At 45.7% G+C, this 18,974-nt stretch overlaps 1 protein-coding gene across 1 annotated transcript in view; it reads left to right on the forward strand.

The window, feature by feature from the left end:
• LOC147187479 (forkhead box protein N3-like) overlaps positions 1-18,974 on the forward strand; it is a 46,937-nt gene that overhangs the window by 10,532 nt on the left and 17,431 nt on the right. Inside the window, exon 2 of the mRNA XM_086100382.1 lies at positions 9,862-10,461. Coding sequence (XP_085956508.1) covers positions 9,880-10,461 — 582 coding nt within the window. The 5' untranslated portion in view covers positions 9,862-9,879. The remainder of the gene's footprint in view (positions 1-9,861; positions 10,462-18,974) is intronic.

The following is an 18,974-nucleotide window of genomic DNA, read 5'->3' on the forward strand; positions in this document are numbered from 1 at the left end:
CTGTCTGTGAGTCTTGGTTTGTTTCTGTCGAAATGTCTTTTGCCTTCCTCAGTCAATCAATCGCGACACAATCCTGACGCCATTTTCACGCGATTTGAGTCACAGAACGAAATGAGACAAACTTTCTTTATGTGTTCCCCAGAAATGCACGCAATGCATTTTATACTTTGGGCAGATACGCTTTGGTTCAAAACGATCACATTTGTGTTATACCCCAATCACATTTCAAAAAGACCACTTCTTCAACATGGTTACCGTCCATTAATTTTATCATTAACATTCTCATTCGCCGTGCCAGAGATGTTTCATGGGGGGGGGCGGGGGGGGGGGGGCCTTAAGCCTCCTTTTAACACTACTTCAGTTCACCAAAGTCATTATGATTAATCATCTTGGCGTGATTGATATCAGCACCAAATAATGAGGGCAACCCTCAGAGTTCTTAAGATATTGTAGTACCGCTTGGAGGAAAGTGGTCAAACCGTCTCCAAAAAATGACGCCATTGAAACCTTGAAGGCGCTCACTGAGCTTAAAAAAAAAAAAAAGAAATCAGAAGCCAAGTTGTCAGAAATGGCAGTTAGATTCAAGTCAAGGCAAGGCCAGTGACGGCTACCTCCGTCTTTGGTCATTTCCCTTGACCTCTCTCTCATCTCAAATTTTCTTCACCAGATCCCATCTGAATGTCCGATCGACTGTCTCAGATAGGACGCGAATCACTTTCACGATTCCAATCTACAGTTTCTGTAAATTTGCAAAAGTCGAGAAAAAGAAATGTGAGCTAATTCAGCCATTGAGGGCAAGCTTGAGGAACTGGACGGTCTCTTCCAGTTGTTGTTGCCACAATTTTCTTTTTCTTTTTTTTTTTTTCTTTTGGTCTGTGACAAACTGTCGGCCAGTGGCTGAGAGCCTGTGCTGCTGTTTGTTAAAGATAAGTCAAGAAGCCGGAGGGGGAAAAGAAAGAGGGCCACGGACAGACACAGAGTGCTGCTTATTCATTTGAAAGTCGTGATTTTTTATTTTTTTTTTGGAAAGGGGGCGAGGGGTGCAGGACATCCAGATGAATCAAGCTTACTTGCTCACAGATTCATCTCGGCTACGGGTAGATCATGATCCTTTCTTCCTCCAGTCCGCCAAAAGCCTTTCTCCTGGGCGCTTTCTTTTGACCCGAACCCTTTCCTTGGCTGCTATCAAAGCTCTCTTGGCTCTGACTGTGCATTTTGATATTCTATAGCGTTTCCAGCACTCTTTCTTTGCATCTCACTCCGTCTTGTTCGCCTTTCCCTCAATATTGTAAAAAAAGCACAGACTGCCGACGGGGACCTGGTCAACGTCGGGCAGAGAATGTCTTTGAGGGAGCGCGGGGGAGGGTGGAACGCTGGAGGGAGTGGTTTGAAGAGGTGTCCATGGTAGCAGAGGTGCCTGTTCTCATTGTCAAGTCCGAATCTCAATTATTTTTTTTTAGGCGATGTCAAATTTCAATTCTTTGATGTCTCATCCTCTGAGGCAGGAGGATTCTGATGTGTCGGCCCGGAGCCAGACCCCACGCCGTCTCCCGGGGACCAGGGGCGCGCCGAGGCGTTCCGTCTCTTCCCGGGCGTCAGCTGAAGGATCCGGTGGGCCGACACAAAAGGAGCGAAACTCAAGGTTTCTTAGTCGAGCCGCAGATCAGGGGACACACCAGAAGTTTCTAAGAGCTTGAAGCCGAGATCGTTTAAAGTCCAAAAACAAACTAAGTCCAGAGGCCGAGGTGCAGGCTGGTCACAAACGAGTTTATTCAATCAAACCCGGAGAGGTACAGATGTGCACATCGGGAAACTCTGAAAAACTCCCCGGAATACACACAGGTTCTATAGCGATATGAGGGGCAACCCCTCTCATTTCATTGGTCAGTTTCTAAGATCGTTTGTTAACTTAATGGTGTCATACTGCGTTGTGTAATTCTGATTGGCTGTGGCTTTCTTTGTTAAATAGATTTTAATGGTATCTATAATTACTTCATAACTTAGTTTGTGGATTATAATAGTATCACAGTTGTTCTGTTTATAAAAATATAATAGGGGCCCCTACTGGGCCTTTGTATGATTGCTTGTGGCTTTCACCATATCTGTATGCGTGACTACCTAGTAATGATCGATCCTGAGCAGACAACGGTCGGTTAACTTGCTTTGTCATGTTCCGTTTGTCTTTTGCAGTTGGAGGCTGTAAATTTCCCCAGTGAGGGACAAGTAACGGACATCTAATCTAAGGGTGGCCACCTTGCTTTGCTATGTTCCGCCTTTCTCAACAAAGACCATCTGAGGGCGACCACCTTGTGTAGCTATGGCAACCATACTCATTTCCCGCTCGCTATAGTGGAATGTGCAATTTGACTTAGAACAGATACCCTTATGCACTCGCACTTCAGTACTCTCTTTGCTGCGTAGGTCAAGCCGTTTATGAAATGATATAGAAACGCATTGAGTCTTTTTGTCCGAATGAAACCTATTAGCAGAAAGCAAAAGTTGGTAGCTAATACGCTTCGTTAATGTACAATTAGCTTCTGGGTTCCACATTTGTTTGACCTATTAATTTCTCTGTTCGACAACCGTATGCCCGTTTTTTTTTCTATCAGCTATGAGTTATTAATGTGGTTTAACACAGTATTAATATAAAACAGACACTACAATTCATGACAACAGACAAATCGAATCCATTTTCATTTTTTTCGAGCTTCGCGATGAGAGTGGCCGATCCGAAAACGGCCAAACCAATTGGCGCGCTTTGAGAAGATAGAGGAGACCACCGAGAGTTTTATCAGAACGGCGACTTTTATTCTATTTTTTATTTTTTTTTAAATAAACACGACACGATATTTCCACTCACCCAGTTTGACCTTGTTGTTGTAATTGTTCGCCCTTCTCTAAATAGTTCCTGTCGGTTACTTCCCAGATTGGCAAAACAAGCTCTTGTGAAACAAAACATCTGGCATGCCAGGTTTAAGCGCTGTCCAGACTTGCCTTGTTATTCGCACACTTATTTTATTTTTATTATTTTTTTCTTACGAGCTACCTGCTTCTACTAGTTAGTTAATAGGCAGACTGATACCACTGCCACATCATGGGATTAAGTTTATCTTAGTCTCACGCATGCATAGTCCGCACCGAGGGATTCAAAACAGGATCTGCTGACTGTAAGGCAGAACTTTCAAACACTTTGCACTCCATCTTTCCACCAATAATATGCAGGATTGGTGATTATTATTATTATTATTATTATTATTCTAAAATGACAGCTTCGGATTGTAGTTTCAGTGATGATTCTGCCTTCTTTAATTTCTTTCAATAAATTCAGTGTAAATAAGGGCGGCGTGTTGTTGATGGCTCATGAACCGGAATCAAGCCGAGTCGCCTTTTGGGCTTATAGCAGCAAGCTAGATTTGAATTTGAAGACAAAACCGAGTGTTTTATTTTGCTCCGAGATTGAAATGAGAACTCGTCGCTCTGTGTTTCCGTTGGTCTTTGCAAACCATTCGAAACATTTGAAGTCATCAAAGCATGGCACTGTTGGCACCGCGCGTACGGCTCATGATAGCTTTTTCCACCACGTGCCAACGGGAGAAGGGAAGTGGTGGAAAAAAAGAAAAGACGTCGGCGGCTGAGTGAGCACGCGAGTGTTTAGAGCAGGGACGTGCTGCGTAATTGCCGCTGTCAAGCGCTGGACTGGCCTGGGTTGTTTTTTTGAAGCTTGACTCGAGGATTGTGTCCCCTCACACAAACACGCTGCCGGCCCAGTCACAGTCATCACCTTCAAGTGTCCATCCACGTTCCAAACGCACCGTTTGCATGCGTGTGACTCCCATCGGTCTCCGTCCTAAGGCGGCGAGGGTGAGCGTGATTTCATGACTGCTGGATGCCGATGAATCACCGCCAGCTTACTTTGTTTGCCCGACGCAAATGTCTGTTTGCTTTGTTGGTTAGCCTACTTTGGAAGGCTCCGCGCGTCGGTGTGTGTCTGCGCGCGCCGTCTTGAATTATTCACCGGCAGGATTTGATTCGGTGTCATTGCACATCACATACGTCGTGTCTGAGATATTTGCCTTGAAGGTTGTCAAACACTTTTTTTTTCTTTTTAGGAAGCACTGTGGTGGATTAAATGGCCACGTTTTGAGACGGAATTTTTCGATTATGTTCTCGTATCTCGTTACTGTGAATATATCGTAAATTGTATCCTTATTAGCTGCTTACCTTTTTTGCCAGTATATGAAGAGGATGGATGTTCAAGATGCTATGTGGTCATTTTTACTGCTTTTTTTTTTTTTTGTCCTACTAAACCGCTACAGATATTACTTGTGCAAAAGCAACAGTGCAGTATAAGTTTTATGTATTACAGGTGTTGTCATGGTTACTATCTGCTTGTTTTGTTTAAATAGGTACACTTGCCTATTTTGTCTTTTGTGCCGACCAGACCCACATTTAAAAACTCAAGCCGACAGTAATCACGCGCGCTTTTATTTTGTGTTTCTGCTTGCGTGAACATTTGAGGCCGCCCGTGGTCGCCGTGCAGCTGAGGGCGGCGGCCGGGACAGAGGGGTCAGCGGCGGTCCCCCGGGACACCCCTGACCATCTGACCTCTAGTCCATAATTCTTTGCTACCACGGACGACATAAACAGACCTTCAAGGATGCGATTGGTCTTGCCCAGCTTGCTTAAAGCCCAGTGGAAACAGGAAATGCATCGCTGGGGTGATGGTCCAGGGGTTGAAAATGGAGACCGTAACCAGGCTTCTGTAGTGTCTTTTTTGTATTAATATTGTGTTAAACCAGATTAGTTAATCATAGTAGATAGAGAAAAACGGGCATACGGTTGTCGAACAGAGAAAGTAATACGTCAAACAGATGTGGAACCAAGAAGCTAATTGTATATTAACGAAGCATGTTAGCTACCAACTTTTGACCTCCTCTAATAGGTTTCATTCGGACAAAACACTCAATGCCTTTCTATATCATTTCATCAACGGCTTGACCTACGCAGCAAAGAGAGTACTGAAGTGCGTGTGCATTGGGGTATCTGTTCTATGTTAAACGGTGTATGTTTGAAGGTAAAGAATACAAGCCTTGTATATCCCAACGTAGCGAGCGGGAAATGAGAATGGTTGCTATAGCTACACAAGGTAACGACCCTACAATGGAATGTGGTTACTATGGCAAAGCAAGGTAGCTGCCCCTAAAAGGTCATTGTTAAGATTAGCAAAAAACCTGCAGTCTGCCCAGAAGGAATCATCGCTAGGTGGCCACGCATACGGATAAGGTTAAAGCCACAAGCAATCACACAAAAGGCCCGGTAGGGGCCCCTATGATATTTTAATAAACAGAACAACTGTGATACCATTATAAACCATAAACCAAGTTTGAAGTAATTCTAGATACCATTAAAATCTAGCTAACGAAGAAAGCCACAGCCAATCAGAATTACACAACGCAGTATGACACCATTAAGTTAACAAACGATCGTAAAAACTGACCAATGAAATGAGAGGGGTTGCCCCTCATATCGCTATAAAATCTGTGTGTATTCCGGGGAGAATTCAGAGTTTTCCGATGTGCACATCTGTACCTCTCCGGGTTTGACTGAATAAACTCGTTTGTGACCAGCCTGCACCTCGGCCTCTGGACTTAGTCTGTTTTTGGACTTCGAACGATCTCGGCTTTAAGCACTTAGAAACCTCTGGTGTGTCCCCCGATCTGCGGCTCGACTAAGAAACTTCTCCTCGCTTCTTTTTGTGTCGGCCCACCGGATGCTTCAGCTGACGCCCGGGAAGAGGCGGAACGCCTCGGCGCGCCCCTGGTCTCCGGGAGAAGGCGTGGGGTCTGGCTCCGGGCCGACACATCATCCTTCCTTGTTGACATATGTAGCCAAAGTTATTATATTCTACTCTCATTTTTTTTTCTCCTCCATTTTCGTCTCCCTCTCTCCCGTTCAACCCGACTATGCGCAGGAGTGATAAAGGTCTTCTTTTGTCATCAAAAAGTGCAGATTAGTTTTGCCTCGGTGCATCTGACTCTCTGCTTTATCACTGGGACCAGAGTGAGCCACAAGGTTCAGCTAACCTCTCTGCAAGGTAATAACTCCGACCTTCTTGCCGTTTTTCTCTGCTGGCCCCAACACTAGCATTACCACGAGGGGTGGGGTGGGGGGGGGGTTATTTGAGCGCAGTCTTTATTTGACTGATGTCGCGGAGACTGACAGGGAAGCGAGGAGCAGGAGGACGTGACGCGCAACGTATGTCATGAGCGGGAATCAAACTGACAAAGTTGTAATCGTCGTTTCAGTCCACAAAGGGCCCGGAGTCGAGCATCAACGCATCGCTGATGGCATGCCATAAGCCGATATTGCTTTTAGGATCTTTTGCTGCTGTTGTCAGTGTGTATTCACAAACTTTATTTACACTCATATGGTTTCCTGGTTCAATGTTTTGTTTCGCATTTCACTGCTGTGGTTTTATTGGGTGGCATTGGAGATCTTTTAAACAAACTCTGCTCAGCCCAAATTAGTGCTGTTGTATCCCCCCCCCCCCCCCTGCCAAATGCAAATCGTGTTCAATAAGAGTTGATAGTTTTAGCATGATGGTGTAAAAACAACTTCCATGATCGGCAACCCGTGCCCGTGAACTAGGAAAACAGGATGGAGAAACAAACCAATGCAGAGCTTCCTCTCTCCTCTTTCTCCCTTCGAAGCCTTGGGGGAGGCAACTGACTCTGTGCTATTCCCGTTTCATCAATGGTGTCGGTAATCTGTCTTTTGGAATCTGTATTCATGGCAGCGGAGGAATAATTGGAGCCACCGACTGTTCTCCAATGGTGTTTCAAACAGAGAAGGGCCATTTATTCTAATTGAATTGTCTCTTTAGAGGTATGCGTTATCCGGTTAGAAAGTACAAACAGAGCCGAGGTGGTACCGGGCTCACGGACCTCACCGATTGCCCCTTCCACGGCACATTGGTATGCATAGGACTTCACATGGAGCGATGCTTGCAGAGATAATCAGTGAGCGTCCCTGGCGAATGTATGCGCACGCGCTCGCGCACGCGTACACAAATTCATGTGGGCTGAGGGAGGGGAGGGGGGAACATGCAAAGCCCGATGTGGACATGCCAAACACAAATCAAAACAAGGCATGTAAACACAAAAGCGATCTAGAGAATGAAGAAAACAGAGAGAATGGCCCAGTCCCATCTGTCAAACGAATGCGAGGATGGTTTCGCGCGCACACCGCCACGCACGCCATACTCGCGGCAACACGCGCTTGCAACACACAGCGCCGGCATCATTCGGTCCGAGCTTGAGCGCTATCTGCCTTTGTCCTTTCGCAGTTGGTCTTGAGGGGGCTGCTGTTGGAGTTGCATGAAAGTTTGTTTAGAGCTGAGCAAGTGTGTTAAGCTTTATTAGAACCCACGGGAGACACGATAGCGCACACATACGCACGCATGCATCCACTCGGACTCGCACACACACACACACACACTCACACTCTTACACACACAGCGACACGCGTGCGCGCGCGCTCAAGCACGAGGCTTGGGCAGCAGCTCACGCTGGCCCCAACCAACAGTGAGGAGTTTGTTGTCATAGCAACAGTAAAATGAGATGACTTTACTGTCAGCCGTAATGTTTCATGGCCCCCTTGCCGCTATGGCAACATAACAAGGAGGAGGAAGAGGAGAGGAGATGGGAGAGAACGAGAGCATCAGATCCATCTTTTGCATTCCAGTGGCCTGTTACCAGGATCAATGTCACAAAGATGCCCTTGCTTCTTCTCCAAGGGAAGCTTGGACCACTCTGTGACAGGCCTGTCAGACGTCAAGATGCTCACAAAGAAAGACGCACACAAACACCCGCACCTCGGAAAGCTCGTCAAGCACCACCTTGGCCATCCTTTTGATGCTCACTCTTTTCAGCTTTCACATTTCTAGTCGCAGGGGCAATTTGGATTCATTATGCTCAATGTCAATACTGGCGCAACAACGCGCCTCCTCAGACAGCTTGTTGAATGAGCGCGTTGCTGTCAGCGAGTGTGTGGAAATAGAGGACAGGGACGATCAAAGGCATCCGGCTCGCCGGCTTTTCCCTCCGCTATTGGGAGAGCCGGCTGGAGCTGCGGCGTAACTATGGGCCGCGAGACTCTACGCGGAGCCGTACATGACAATTCTATATTTAGCGGAGTCCTTCCAACCGCAGCCTATCGACACTGCGAAGCAGTTATCAGCGTGGGTCGGAAATTGAAAGCGAGAGACACGGAGATAGCTGGGACGAGCAGACGGGGGACGCGGGAAGCGGCATCGCCAGAGTGGAGCTGGGTTGTTTCCCTTTTGTTGCTATGGCGACGCGGGCGACCGGAGCTGCGGCGAGCTGACAGTTGTCATGGCGCAGTCGGTTGCCACGGGTGACAGCTGCCCGTCAATCACGCAGAGTGAGGGGGCAGATCGGCAGATGATCACCTTGGATTAGCGAGCGATCGCACCACGCGGCGGCCAGCCAGAACATATCTGGACTTAATCCCTGTGTCCTAATGGTGCTGCTCTCTGATGCCCGTCCCGTGTCTTTCCGATGCATGCGTGTCTGCGTTTGCATGCAACATACAGAGCTGGTATCCATTCCTGTTTTTTTTTTTTTTTTAATGCTGCACTGTATGTTGCACGTGTAGCACATTTGGCAATGAAGTTGACATGAACCTTTATGTTGGCCTGGCTGCATGCGAATGGAGATGGTTGCTCACACTTTTTGCGTTAGGGCCGACATATTCAAATAGCGAGCGGAGTATCTTCAATTTGAGTTGTGCGGCTTTATAGGTTCGTCAATTTTAAATCGCTCTCTCTGCATCCTTTCAAATTCACGACAGAGGACCCCTTGAGCAAGGCACTGAACTCCTCCTTTTTATTCCCCAATCACTAGAAAGTTGCCCACCCCTCTTTAATGTGTCACTAATGGAATGCGCTAGCGATGTGCACGTTTGAGGGGTAAATGCTGAGGTCACATTCCCTATAATACATGGAAATGCATTCAGTCTTAATTGTAATATTGCCGAGTAGTCAGCAGGGACACTTCCACTGGTTACTAATAATCCCTTGGCCCAATGCGATGGAACGCCCTCTTGGGGCAAAAACAATTCCTGATGTGCTCAGATTTCGAAATGTTTTTCCGACAGTAGACGACAGTATCTCGAAAGAAAGGTCAGAGTTTCACTCTTGCATGGAGGAAAAGGAATTTAACTCCTCTCAGGTATGATTGCCCAGGCGCCAATTTCACCCAAATCTGTGGATGACATGAAATGGGCGCTCCTAATCGAGTTCGAATACGTTCCAGATATCCACTGACGACATCATGACGTGATCTTGACAGACCGTGTGAGAGAATTGGCATGGAAAGTGTCCTCCAGCAATTACGAGGCCTTTTAACCCAATACTTGTATTGTGACAGCAACCTTGGCTAATGTCAATACTTGCATGCTACGCTCGTAATTGGCTGGCAGTTGAACATGTCGGATTTCCCCAACCGGTGAAGCACTAAATTTGCCATCCCGGGGAGAAATGGATAAAAAAAAATTTAAAAAAAGCCTCAGAGAGAGAGAACACTTGCCTTCTCACGTCTTTCCCACTCTAATTGGAAACGTGGTCAAAAGAATGTGCTTTGACTCTAGCCTTTGGCCTTTAAGAAAATGAGGAAGACAAATGAATAACACAAGCTGACCTTGTTGGGTTTTTGTTTTTTTTTTGCCCCCTCCTATTGAGTTGTCCTTTTTCCTTCCTCGCGCCTTCCCCTCTCAACTCGACGCCTCTCCTCTTCCCAGATTCTCCCATCGCTAACTCCTTTGTGTTTTTTTCCTTTGCAGGAGTGAGCCCTGGGCTGGATGGGACCCACCATGCCTCCCAGTAAGAAGGCCCAGAGCCCCAGTAGTGGAGCCAGCGCTTCACAGGGCATGAGCCCGCCGTACCGACAAGGGGACGCCGCAACGGCAGCAGCCGAGGCGGAGGCGGCAGACCTCTCGCTGTCCTTGTCCGCCTCCTTCTCCAAAGCCGAAGACGAGGAGCTCACCAGTCTTTCCTGGCTCCACGAGAGCACCGACCTGCTCAACAGCTTCAGCCACTCGGGCTTGCGTAGCGTTTCCCCACTGCTGGACCCCGACGGTCAGCACCCCCGCTCGCCCTCTTCCACGTCGCCGTGCCCGGACGACCCGCTGCTGGGCGACGCGCACTCGGCGTACGACTTGGCGGCGGGGGCCAACCGGAAACCGCCGTACTCCTTCAGCTGCCTGATCTTTATGGCGATCGAGGATGCGCCGAACAAGCGGCTGCCTGTGAAAGACATCTACGGCTGGATCCTTGAGCATTTCCCCTACTTTGCGAGCGCCCCCACGGGATGGAAGAACTCGGTGCGGCACAATTTGTCGCTAAACAAATGCTTCAAGAAGGTGGATAAAGACCGCAGTCAGGTAACGGCAGCAGCTGTTTTTCTCTTTGCAATTTGCAATTTCCATTTGACCTAAATGACCTTTGAAACAAACGAAAAAAAGCTCACCCGACATTCAAAGTATTCAGTTCCATGAACACTTTGTTTGTATGGCTTGAGTTGTGCTTCGGTTTTGTTGGGAAAAAAAATGCACAAAATGAGTTCTTGCACTTCATGTTGGGTTCTTGTTCAGCAGTTTTGTGCCTTCCTTGAATGCTATTTTTTAATGCAGGAGAGCCCCTGCACTGAAAAAAAAAATCACAGTTTGTCTTTTTGTTGTTGTTTGCCTCAAACCCTTTTTTGTTGGCTTCGAATATTGGATGGTTATGTGTTTTGAATTATGAAATATGTTCACCGCACATATTTTGCACATATGCGCATATTTTGCCCACATCTAAAGTGGCATTTTTCTCATATATCTGGTTAGGAAGTGCATGGTTGTGTGTCTCCCCCCCGAGTATCACTGATGAAATATTGTGTCTCCCTCCGGCACTAAAATCGTCCATCCCTCGACTGCAAATTCCTCTCTCACTACTCAATATTCTCTGGTGTTCTGTATCGTATGTGAAGGTGTATATAAACTCGTCTGGTGTAGTCTGACAGCCATATTGAGAATCCTGGGGATTGAAATCCTTCTCGGGGATGCGCATGTTTAACTTTGCCCATTCTTCGCTCCATCGCGTCACGTGCGATCGTAACTTATATCACAGCGATCACATCGTTGATCAGAATTTTGCGAGGATATCTGACTTGAAACTCAACCTAGTACGTATTTTGTCTACAGCTGTACCAGATCCGACCCTATCAATAGTTGATGATCTCTATCTCGCTTTCTTAGTTCTCTTTCACTCAAACGTTTCCCCAGTGGGAACAACGTTTCGCTTTTGATTTAAGTCTCGATAAAGTCTTTTATGCGGGCTCTCCCCTCCGCATTTTACTCCATTAAAGACTCAGGGTAAAGGGGGAATGAATCCCCTTACTCGATTAGTGCGAAATTAATACTGGAGGATTTAATAACAGTCTTAAGATTTCATCAGGCTCGAGGGTGGCGGACAAACAGCCGAGATCAATGCTTGTTTTACATGTTTATCTGTTTGAGATAATACAGTGGCATCTTTCCTTGACCACTCAATGAACCTGCGTGTGTGTGTGTGTGTGTGTGTGTGTGTATTAAAGCGCAAATTGAATAAGGGATGAAGAAGACGGCGTTGGTGCGCACGCGCGTCTTCATGCACACTCCCTCACGCTCTGCTGTCATCTGGCCCTTGACGACGAGGGCGCAGAGTTTCTCTTGTATACATATCTCCATGGTAACAAGCTTGCAGTTGACATAAAAGTACACTTTTGCTGTAGCAACGGGAAAGCCGTGCACGCGGGCTACCGTCGGGCGCAGAGGTGCCGAGTTGGATGTCCTCATCCGCCGACATATGTCGTTGGGGCCCGCACGTGCGCGCGGGTCCTCGGAAGTGTGCATGTGGCGCACCATGTGCAGAGGAGATTTTGGCAAGGACACCCTGCCTTGTCTTCCTGTCACTGCACACTGTTCAAGACAGCACACTAATTAACCCTTCAAACCTATTCCCCTTCTCTCACACGCACGTCCGCACTTTTGAATCACACACACACACACACACACACACACACACACACACACACACACACACACACACACACACACACACACACACACACACACACACACACGCATAGCTTGTCAGACACACAAGTACACAGGCGCGCAGGCAAAATGCACACTCAGGAGCAAGCATGCATGCATAAGAGGACTCCCGCACGTGCTTGAGAGCCGTGTCTGGGTAGAAATGAGGGCACATCTCTGCAGACTCCTACTCTACCTGCCAAGCACTGTGCTTTATTTGAAGCTGCAATTACAGAATCTCTGTAATTTCCGTCTGACTCTGCCACTCAAAGCTTTTCTGTCAGAATATCACCATTTTTTTTTTGTTGTTGTTGCTGTATTCTTTGCCAATTACCTGTTTATGCCTTTTTAAAAATATGACCGCCGGGGTTGCGATCTTTTCCTTCACGCTGTGTTACGTCATGACTTGTTTGCTTGTTACGAAGGAGAAAATAATGGCATTTGGGGTTTTGCAGAAAGTTTTTCAGAGCAGCAGGGAGATGGCTTTCCTGTGGACACTCCAAATCGTATTTCCATCAATTTGTAGAGGTGGAGATTAATATGACAGTGCCCCATTTGTTCCGGTGACTGTATTTCTGGGTCATATCCAGGCAGATGACAAGATGGGGACTCGTTTAGCATAAGCCTGCTGCTTCACGTGCCGTTTTTCTTTTTTTTTTTGTTAATTAATTTTGTGTGTGTGTGTGCGACTGCGTGTGAGCGCGTGTCGGAATTGTGTGTGGAAGGGCAAACTTGTGTGGGAACTCAAAGAGAGGCCCAAGGTTGCCATGGCTTTGTTTACAAACAGAATTCCTCACTTTGCACAATAACATGCCCTAATGACGAGCGTTGGATCAGTGCATTCGTAGTGCAGGCCTTGAATGGAAGCGTGGACAATTTAAGTAGACACCAAACTATAATTTTGAAACACTTTGCTATCATATCAAAGTGGTCAAGCAAAACCATGTTTCAAAGACTCTTCAATGGCGGTGTTTTGGTCCGTTATGCTGGAGTTCCTCGTCCAACTGGGACAGTGCCCCGCATTAAACCCTCTCTGATTTTCAAGTTGTTCTATTTTTCCACACTTGTAATCTGTTTTAGAATTCATGAAAATTCCCTATGTGATCATCTTTCTCATGTTAAATAAATCATTGAATGTTTCATTGACATCCACAGCAGCTCAAGTCCTTGTTTGTCTTTGGCTAAGGGATCAAGTGATCAGTTGTCATTATTTGAATATTATTTCTGGATGAAATCAATGACACCCAATCCACACAATTCTTCACGTTTCCATCCTCCGTGCCGAGTTGCAAGTGACTTGTGCGACCTCGGGAAGGTTGGTTTAACTTTTGACTTCGGCAAGATTTGTGACATTGTCAACTATAGCTTGCTGAAAGAGTTGTTGGCGCAATTCCCGGAATGCCCCCACATCCCCCCCCCCCTTTTTTTTCTTCTTTTTTTAAATAGAAATTACTGATCGTTTGTGTGCAGATCATTAGGGATGCGTGTCCAAACTGGACTGCAAAGGGAAATCCAGCCAATGCTAAATAATCTCTGCATCAGCGCACCTTCACCCAAATGGAATTGTCCCCGGCACGTATGCTGTATACCACATCCAAATCTCCAAAACCTAAGCTCCTTTGCGCATGTAATAAATGCCTTAGCTTGTTATGCTGAGCTAAATCATTCATGTTATGCTCTCCTTTGGGCCCTCCTCCTAACTGAAATAAATACCCTTTTCTATCTGAAGGCACCCCAAGACAACCCTAAAGGTTTAGGGTAAATAGAGTGCAGTGTTTTTAGATCCGCTAACAGATAACTTTATAGGAGACAGGCGCACAGAGGAGTACCAGGAACTTTTTTTTTTTGTTTGTTTCCCCATATTGTAGCATGAATTGCATTCGGCGTGTTTAGGCTGCATGATGTAGTCATTGGGCAACTGGTGAGCACGTCGGCCTCACAGTGCAGAGGTGCAGGGTTCGATTCTGTCTCCAGCCTTTGGATGGCTGGAGTTTAGATGTTCTCCTCATGCCATCGTGGGTTTTCTCCGGGTACTCGGGTTGCCTCCCGCATTTCAAAAACAAGCACGGCGGGTGGCCGGATCGTTCTGATTTTTCCTTAGGTGTGATTGTCAGCGTGAATGGTGGTTTGTTGATGTGTACCCTGCGGTTGCCTGGCAACCTGTTCAGGGTGTACCCCACCTGCTGCCCCAAGACAGCTGGGATAGGCTCCGCTCCGGCACGCCTGCGACCCTAGTGAGGAAAAAGTGGTTAAGATAATGGATGGATGGATTGATGAAGATGTTAATGTTTCCTGGCTTTGCTACTTGCCAGCAGCTGCAAGAGAGTGCGATGATAAACACAGTGGAGCCTTACGGACATATGACTATTGGTAATGTTATGTACTCCTTAAAAAAAAAAGAAAAAAAAAAGATAATGTTGGGTCTCTGGGGTGTGCAAATACTGCAATTTGTAGAACAAATGAACAACAAAGTAACTGCTGAACTGAAAAGAAGATTTTAAAAAAATAGTTTCAAACGTGTGCGTGTGTGTGCTTGAGTGTGAGAACTTTCTTGTCAACATCCCACTCATAGCTGGAGGTGGGGGGAGCACGTTTTAACAGTTGTAACACGCTGAAGGGCATTCACGTGTATGAAATATGTCATTGAGACAAACCAAGGAAAAGTTAAAGCCCGTGTGACTCAGTCAAATGAATGGCTCATTGATTTGATATTAGTGCTTTGGGGATTGATATATTTGAACAACGTTCACCCTTGCTTGACTGACATCGTCATATCGCTCATTATGAAAGAATTTAAAGCTAGTGTATTATTTGGGTGCAACTGCAAAAAAAGGCATGTTTTGTTTGATTTTCTCTGTATGTTGCAATTTGATTCATGTGCCCACCGTGCTTAATATTGCGTTTAAAACTTCAAAATTTCCTCTGGTCTAGGCCAGCACACATCTGATTTGTCCCATGAAGAGTTGAAAGGAGTTTTGTCATAAGTGCTTTGGAATGACTCTGTCTTGCGATCTAAGTCGGTCTTTACCTTTACTCGACTCGACGCAGTTCAGAGCAGTCCGAGACCAGAAAATTAATTCTTGATCATGTTGTCGATTTGATGTTAAACTTTCTCGCGTCTGTTATGACCTGTGTTCTGTTGCATGTCAGTTGCTTGAAAATTTGCTTTTAGAACACCTTTGCATTCTGCTCAACAGTGTGCGCTCCTTAAAGCTCGCTTTTATGTTCTCGATATGTTCATGGATATATCGACATGTATCCAGTGCACAAAGTTCAAAAGTATGCAATATGGATAATCCGCTGTTTATCTGTACAGGATGTATACAGTAAGTAAGGATAGATCCCTGCATTGCAGTGGGTTAATCAGGCTTAAAACCAGCTTCTTTTTTTTTTTTTTTTTTTTGCTATTACACTGCGGATGTTCAACGAATTACAGGCAGTCATAATACTTAAGATTGATAAGTCTTTTTGCTCGTGAAATGTACTGCACGACGTAGCTAAACGAAGGCCTGCCGAGCAGAGAGAGCAGCAAAAAGATATTGTGGGTTGCAGCAGGGTGTTTTAAGAATGGGTGATGTCGGAATTTTATAGATGCCAGACTCTTTATAGATGTCGAGCAAGATACCGACACATCGTCACACATTTGATATAAAAGCCAAAGATAACCTGTTTTCATTACGGTATCGTCTTTTTGCTATGCTATGCCATCCTTTGGCTAGTCGACGATGGATTTTTGTTTTTCAATGCTTATAAAGCCTTTTTCTGAGTTCTGGCACTCTTTGGACTGTTATTGTACTCCTCGGGGTGTTGATTCACGAGGATCCCAAAGAGCTCATGCTAAATCGCGTGTTCACCGTGCGCGTGATCAACTAAAATTTCAGTGTTTTATAAAGATTGCTCTGACAATTTTGTGGAAAGCCAGCAACTGCATGAAAAGTATCTTTTGTTGGATTCAACAGGACTGTCATGTAAAACATTTTATCCACGGTGCCCCACAAGTTTCCATTCGTGTCTTTTGTCACATTTTATTTTGTAATATTTCCGGTACCCTTAAAAATGAGTTTGACTAAATTCCTTTGAATCATGTTTACGTTAACGGTCATCAATGCTCGATTGGTCACCGACCATTCCTATAATTGTATGCGAAAATATAAGAACATCGAAAGTATTGCGGTTGAAGAAGTAAATTCTTACAGGCCAAGTCAGTGGCAGCAGGACTTTTTAATATCTCCCATTTTCAAGGAAGGCCAACCCCCAGAGTTTATATAACACAGGAACCAGATGTTGGCAACTTACAACCATCTCTCCCTCTACCCGCCCTTGAATCCACTTTCTTCTCCTTTATTTTTTCTTTTGCACACAATCAAGAGATCCAGACAACTTTTGGTATGTTTGTTCTCTTGACCACGACAACAGCTGTTGGCTTTGTTTTTTTTCGTCACTTTAGAGGGGCGACAATGTTCCAAATTTCTCGGTTTGCCTGACCTGTTTATGAGCACAAATGTGTGTACATAAATTATTTTAATTGAATTGAGAGGTTGTTCTGCAGAGTGTAAAATAAGTTGAATGCACTTCTGTTCTTCAGCGGTTGTAGTGTGTGTGTGTGTGTGTGGGGGGGGGGGGGTTTATCATTTTGAGTTCCGGATTATTTGTTGTGTAATCCATGTTCTTCAGCCGCAAATACGATAAAGCAAAGTGATTTTTCCATGACACGGATGAAACACAAACAAACAGCATAACATGTTCCAAATAAGATGCCATGAAAGAAATGAAGCAAAGGGAAAAAAAAAAGAATTCTGAGGTCTTGTTGTCTGATAGTCACCTTTGTTCAGATCCTATTTTTAAAATCCGCCTTGCCATTGTCTCAGCATTTCCAACTTGAACATCAGAGAAAAGTCTAAAATCATCCCTCATCTCGAACGCGGGATTATTGATTGTGAAATCTTGATGCCTTTCTCTCAACTTCATGAATACGCTTTCCAAAAATTCCATTCCACCTTCTTCTCTCGCCTCCAGATGATGCCTGTTGCCTAGGTGACCACCATAGCCTCGCTGTCACGCCCTTTCTGTGAATCGCGCCCTCTGATTGGCCTACCGACCGAGGGGTCTGGAGATCGGGGCTTTTGGATTGGTCGGCCCATTGGCAGAGGCAGACGGCACTTCTCGTAGTGAATATTGATTGAATGGGCCGCCAGACGGGCAGACAGTAGGCACTCGTGCACATATTTCGATATATATACAAGCGGCTGGCGGTCTGGAGGTGCAAAGGCAAATTTCGGCCCAGCGGGAGGTCACCTCTGTGGGAGTGAGCGTATGCGTGTGTAATATCATGCTCTCCGGGAGAGGTGTCGCTGGCAGTAATAGAAGCGCTCCCAAGAGCAGACCATGCTGGGTAATATCACACTCCCCAGGGAGCTCGCCGTACACACTCGCAGACACTCGGCCAAACACGCATGGCACATATGGCCCGTGTACCACCACACTGACAGGCGGACTAATAATGCAGAGATTCCGCGAGTAACTCTGCGGACATTCACAGCAAGGCGACTCAAATGTTCAGTCGTTGCGCATTCGTAAAGTTCAACTCAAGCTAAACGAATGACTGGACAGCACACGCAAAATCTTCCAAACATTTAAAATGACCCTTGAAAGACTTTGTGTTGCAAAATAATTTCCCAAACCCTGTTTTTTTTTCCTCACAATGGTTGTCGATGGAAGTCATTTTATTTCACTTTTGACGAGAGTTGATCATTTCAAGGTATCTAAAAGTGCTTTCGCTCTTCTTCTTCTTTGTATTCTTATCATGGAGAGCATGCGCTCTTTTCTCAGCTACATTTTGGCCTGATACAACCTTAAAATGAGCATCTTCCAAAGCGGCCTTCATTATTATCATTTTATTTTTTGCGTGTTGTTCTGTGATTAAACTTTTGTGCACATGATTGCCTCAACTGTAAATGATGTGTGTCTTAATTAATCACATGGTGCTCCATGCACATCATCCTTAATAAGCTCCTCCCTTCAAGTGAATGCCTCCTTTCTCCCAGCAAGGGAATCAAAAGAAGTTGAAGAAGTAACTTCAATTACTTTACAGCTCTTAACATGCCTGACATTCCGCCTCGTATTTGGAAAAAAAAAAACAAAAAAAAAACCGGAAGCCTGTCTCTATATCATATCACAGAGCACTCCAAAGTGAGCCGAACATAAGGCAAGGGACATTTCATTTCAAATCTATTCGTATTCTCCCCCATCCCTGCCGCCATCCACGGTCTCCGTCGTATACAAACCTGCGATTTTGCCACATTCGGATGACAAGGCAGATGAAAGTGCGGTGGGAGCCGAGAGAGCTCCAGACAGCCCGAGTATTTTCTCGCCGACCTGTTTGAGATCCATGCTCGCTATAATCTATAGGCTGCTTTCACTCAGATTGGGAGCGACATATTCATTAGGACAGAGGCGGGGTGCTTTTGATCTAAAAATACACACTGTTGCGGCCTTTGAAGCGGGGGAAAAAAAAAGTTCAAGAGTTTCCCAATGTTTTAATCAGAAAACACTTCAAAAAGGAGATGCGGACGGAAAAATATTGAGCGAGGGTGGCACTGACAAATAAGTTTGCCCTTGAGTCAATGGGAAGTTTTGTGTGCTTGATGTACTCCGCGTGGTTAATTGAATGGGACAACCTGGCTATTTTGTAAAAAGTACAAAAAGTAAAAGACAAAGGAAATCAAGGCCGGGGTGCCCAATTGCTGCCACAGTCTTTTGGGAAGACATTCCGCAAGGTTTTTATGTGCCTGTGGGGACGGGGGGGTTGTGTTCCTGAAGAACATTTATTTGTGCGGGGA

Source organism: Hippocampus guttulatus, chromosome 20 (genome assembly GCF_054856545.1).
Source record: "Hippocampus guttulatus isolate MCC_2025c chromosome 20, RoL_Hgut_1.0, whole genome shotgun sequence".
Lineage (NCBI taxonomy): Eukaryota > Metazoa > Chordata > Actinopteri > Syngnathiformes > Syngnathidae > Hippocampus > Hippocampus guttulatus.